At 42.7% G+C, this 5,000-nt stretch overlaps 1 protein-coding gene across 1 annotated transcript in view; it reads right to left on the bottom strand.

The window, feature by feature from the left end:
* LOC123505065 (insulin gene enhancer protein ISL-2B-like) overlaps positions 1-5,000 on the bottom strand; it is a 184,930-nt gene that overhangs the window by 122,274 nt on the left and 57,656 nt on the right. Inside the window, exons 4-5 of the mRNA XM_045256092.1 lie at positions 3,713-3,811; positions 1,288-1,454 (exon numbers count right to left, since the gene is read on the bottom strand). Of these exons, the coding sequence (XP_045112027.1) occupies positions 1,288-1,454; positions 3,713-3,811 (266 nt within the window). The remainder of the gene's footprint in view (positions 1-1,287; positions 1,455-3,712; positions 3,812-5,000) is intronic.

Genomic DNA, 5,000 nt, shown 5'->3' with positions numbered 1-5,000 from the left:
GGAAAAGACAAGTAAAGAATAAGAAAAAGAAGAAAAAAAAAACAAGAAAAAGAAGAAAATGAGATACAAAAAAGACTAAATAAAAACACAATTAGAAAAAAAAAAAAAAGAAAATAAGAAAAAATAGATAACAGAAAACAGTTAAAGATACGAGAGAGAGAGAGAGAGAGAGAGAGAGAGAGAGAGAGAGAGAGAGAGAGAGAGAGAGAGAGAGAGCCAATGAGTCACGAAGATGTTACAAGGAGATTAAAGAAAGGATGAAGGAAAGGCGAAGAGGGGAAGAGAGAAAAGGAAGAAGAGAAAGGAGGAGGAGGAGGAGGAGGAGGAGGAGGAGGAGGAGGAGGAGGAGGAGGAGGAGGAGGATGAAGTGAGAGGATTAGAGAAAGAAAATAATAAAAGAGAGAGAGAGAGAAAAGCAAAGGAAGAAATGAATTAATGTAAAAAGATGAAATAAAAGATCAAAATCTAAAATCCTCTCTCTCTCTCTCTCTCTCTCTCATAATCCGTATCTCACTGTCTCTTCTTATTTGTGTCTCTTTCTCTCTCCTTCTCCTCCTCTCTCTCTCTCTCTCTCTCTCTCTCTCTCTCTCTCTCTCTCTCTCTCTCTCTCTCTCTTCCATAAACCCTTTACATCACCCTCCTTCCTCTTCCTTCCTCTTCCCTCCTCCCTCTTCCCTCTTCTCTCCTCTCTCCCTCCTCTCCCCTCCTCTCCCCTCCTACTCAGTGTAACCATGTCAACGGGGAAGCACAACTCCATCTGACTGACTGGCTGACTGACTGGCTGACTGACTGACTGACTGACTGACTGACTGATTGACTGGCTGATAAAATGACTGACTGATTGATTGACTGGCTGGCTAAATGGCTGATAAAATGACTGTCTATCTGACTGACTGACTGACTGACTGACTGACTGACTTGCTGAATGATTACTGACTGATTGACTGACTGACTGAATGAATGGCTGATAAAATGACTGACTGATTGACTGGCTAGTTTATTGCCCATTTGACTGACTAACTGAGTGACTGACTGACTGACTGGCTGGCTGGCTGACTGGGTGACTGACTCATCATCATCATCATCATCATCACCACCACTCATCATCATCATCATCGGCAGCACATCTGTTCATTACTAACTGACATGTATTGACTGACTGACTGACTGACTGACTGACTGACTGATGGATGGAGAAGTTAACTAGCATTTCTCTCTCTCTCTCTCTCTCTCTCTCTCTCTCACCACCTACCACCCCAGTACGACCACTACCCCCTCAGCACCCACCTGCCAGCTGCACGGGGCACGCGGGGTCGGTGTTGTGGTTGTCGTCGGTGAGGTCGTCGTCCCGCGCCTCTTCCTTGATGGCGTCGTAGTCGTGGCGGCAAAAGAGCACGTCGTCTCGGAGCGCAAACTCGTCACCCGGCATCAGTTGCTTCCCACACGACCTGCACCTGCGACGACCTTCTGTTAGTGAGTGAGTACGACCTTCCTACTGCCTGCTCTACCTACTTCTACTGCGACTACTACTGCTACGACTACTGGTACGATTTTTCTTATTTTCTTTTTTTTTTCTTCTTTTTCTTCTTGTTTTCCTTCTTCTTGTTGTATTGTTATATTGCGACTACTTCTTCTTTTGCTTCCTTTTCTTCTTTTTCTTCTTGTGTGTCTCTTCTTTTCCTTCTCCTTTTCCTTCTTCTTCTTCTTCTTTTGTTGTTCTTGTTCTTCTTCTTGTTCTTCTTGTTCTGCTATTCTGCTTCTTCTTCTTCTTCTTCTTCTTCTTGTATGTGTGTTTATTCCCTACTGCTACTGATACTACTACTACTACTACTACTACTACTACTACTGCTACGACCTTTCCTTCTTCCTTCTCCGTCTTTGTGTGTGTGTGTGTGTGTGTGTGTTTAGTGGTGGTGGTGGTGGTGGTGGTAGTGTTTTCTGTGGGTGTTGTGTGGTGGTTCGAGTAAGGACGACTCCCTGAAACTACGACCTCTTCCTGGCTGTGGTGGTGGTGTTGGTGGTGGCAGTGGTGGTGTTGTTTCTGTCTACTGTTGGTGTCTGTGGTGATTCAGCTGAGAACGACCCCCCCCTCTCTCTCTCTCTCTCTCTCTCTCTCTCTCTCTCTCTCTCTCTCTCTCTCTCTCTCTCTCGTACTACTACTACTTTTACTGCTACTACTACTACTACTACCACCACCACCACTTACAGCATCACCAACACAGACAGACAAACTAACTAACTACTACTACTACTACTACTACCACCACCACCACCACCACCACCACCACCACCACACAAACACCAAACTTTCACTACCTAAAGACAGAATTTACTTAACATGGAAGAAAGAAGAAAGGAAAGAAGAAACGAATGAAGAAAAAGAAGAAAAGAAAGAAAGCAGGAAAGGAAAAAGGAAAAGAAGGAAAAGAAGGAAGGAAGGAAGGAAGGAAAAGAGGGAAGGAAGAAAACAACGACCACAAGTATGCACGACCAGACAGAAGAAGAGAGCAGGTAAAAGAACGTCCAGGTAAAAGTGGTAATTAGCATCAGGCATTTCCCTAATCCAGGTGTGACAAGGAAGCCTCATTACTACCTGGGCTTGAGAGAGAGAGAGAGAGAGAGAGAGAGAGAGAGAGAGAGAGAGAGAGAGAGAGAGAGAGAGAGAGAGAGAGAGAGAGAGAGAGAGAATGGGAGAAGAAAGTGAAAGAAGACATGGAAAGGAATGGAAATAAAGAAGAGAATGAAGGAGAATGAAATAAAACTAAAACGAAGGCAGAAGAAAGGAAGAAAATTAGAGAAAAAGAAGAAACGAGGCGAAAATAAAGGAAGAAAGAAGAAAGGAAGGAAGGAAGAAAGAAAGGAAGGAAGGAAGGAAAGAACAAGAGAAGACAAAGTAAAATGAAACGATAAGGAATGATAAGAACCGGAAACTGGAGAAGAAGAAAACAGAAATAAACAAACAAGAAAGAAAGAAAAGGAAACCAAATAAGATGAAGAGAGAGAGAGAGAGAGAGAGAGAGAGAGAGAGAGAGAGAGAGAGAGAGAGAGAGAGAGAGAGAGAGAGAGAGAGAGAGAACATTACCACCACCTAACTATCCATGTGTGTGTGTGTGTGTGTGTGTGTGTGTGTGTGTGTGTGAGAAGGAAGGCAGAATAGAGGAAATGGGAAGAAGAAAGCCTCGTGCTGTGTCTTGTGCTGTGAGTTGCTGTGTGTTGCTGTCTGCTGCTGTGTATTGCTGTGTTTTGTGCTGTCTGTTGCTGTGTCTTGTGATGCTTGTTTCTGTGTGTTGTTGTTTATTGCTGTGTGTTGCTGTTTGCTGCTGTGTGTTGCCGTCTGCTGCTGTGTCTTGTGCTGTCTGCTGCTGTGTGTTGCTGTCTGCTGTTGCTATCACTGCCACTCCTGCTCCTAATATTTAACTCTTAATGGTTTATATACGCTATTCATGATGCTACAACTACTACTACTACTACTACTACTACTACTACTACTACTACTACTACTACTACTACTACTGCTGCTTATAACATTATTAAAAACCTTGCCTAACCAATGACAGTTAATTGTAACCCTATTATTGAAAGGAGAAGCACATAACAAGGAGAGAGAGAGAGAGAGAGAGAGAGAGAGAGAGAGAGAGAGAGAGAGAGAGAAGAAAACAAATGTATGTGTGTCTGTGCGTCTTTATGTTTGTATGAGTGTGTTTTCTCTCACCTGAAGCAGTCGAGGTGAAATATTTTGGCCCTCGCTCTCATCACCATGTCTGTTCTGCTGAAGCCGCCGCCGCACCGCTCACACTTGGCCCCGAACAGCCTGAAGAAGGGGCAGACGCAGTGGTAAGCTTAGGGAGAGGGAAAAAGAGAGAAGGTGAAGCATGTGTGGAGTGTGTAGCAAAGAGAAGGCAACAGAGTAAGGCTGAGATATTTTAAACACATGAATAGAGGAGATGAAGAAGAACCGATGAAGAAGACAATGATGATACCAGTTAAAAAGAAGAGAAAGTGAAGATATAAGAAGCAAATGTGGACTGTGCAGCGTAGAAGAAAAGGGAAGACAGGCAAGGCTGAGATATTTTAGACACATGAAGAGGAGAGAGAAGAGGAATAACTAGTGAAGAAGACAGACAAACAGTTGAAAAATAAGAGAGAAAGTGAGAGAGTGAAGTTATAAGAAGCATGTGTAGCATAGAGGAAGAGGAAGAAGAGAAAGAGGAGAAAAGAAAAAGGAGGGGACAGTAAAGATTTTTCGAGTTCATAGAAGAATGAAGAAAAAAAGAACAAGGAATTTTTCTTTTCTGTTTGTCAAAGTGAAAGAAGAAAGAGAGGAAAAAATAACTTCACATATATAAATTTTTTTCAGTGTAAAAACTTTCAACATTAGAGTTCATTAATTCAATTCGTAATGCAAGAGAGAGAGAGAGAGAGAGAGAGAGAGAGAGAGAGAGAGAGAGAGAGAGAGAGAGAGAGAGAGGATTCGTTAACATTCATCATACATGTATCAATTCATTTATCGATGTATGCTTCTTTCAATACTATGCTATGTATGTATGTATGTATGTATGTATGTATGTATGTATGTATCCATGACTGCGTGTGGATAATACCAACATTGCGTGTGCGTGTGTGTGAATTGAATGAATGTAAGTTTATGTAAATGTACGAGTATGTATGAATCTGTGGTGTGTGTGTGTGTGTGTGTGTGTGTGTGTGTGTGTGTGTGTGTGTGTGTGTGTGTGTGTGTTCGAGACCGTGATTGTGTGCGTATGTGTGTTTCTGTACATCAAAGTGAATCGGTGTAAGCACTTAGTTTGTGCATGTGTGTGTGTGTGTGTGTGTGTGTGTGTGTGTGTGTGTGTCTACATACATTAAACCCGTGCATGTATCTAGTACTTATGTTCCTGATTCGTAAAGTGCCCGACCTGATTTCTGTAAAACACACACACACACACACACACACACACACACACACACACACACACAGGTTGCATGAGCACTTTAACAGC

This window comes from Portunus trituberculatus, chromosome 17 (assembly GCF_017591435.1).
Source record: "Portunus trituberculatus isolate SZX2019 chromosome 17, ASM1759143v1, whole genome shotgun sequence".
In the NCBI taxonomy this organism is placed as follows: domain Eukaryota; kingdom Metazoa; phylum Arthropoda; class Malacostraca; order Decapoda; family Portunidae; genus Portunus; species Portunus trituberculatus.
Note: the sequence above shows the minus strand (reverse complement) of the source record. Positions and strands in the feature narration are given on the sequence as shown.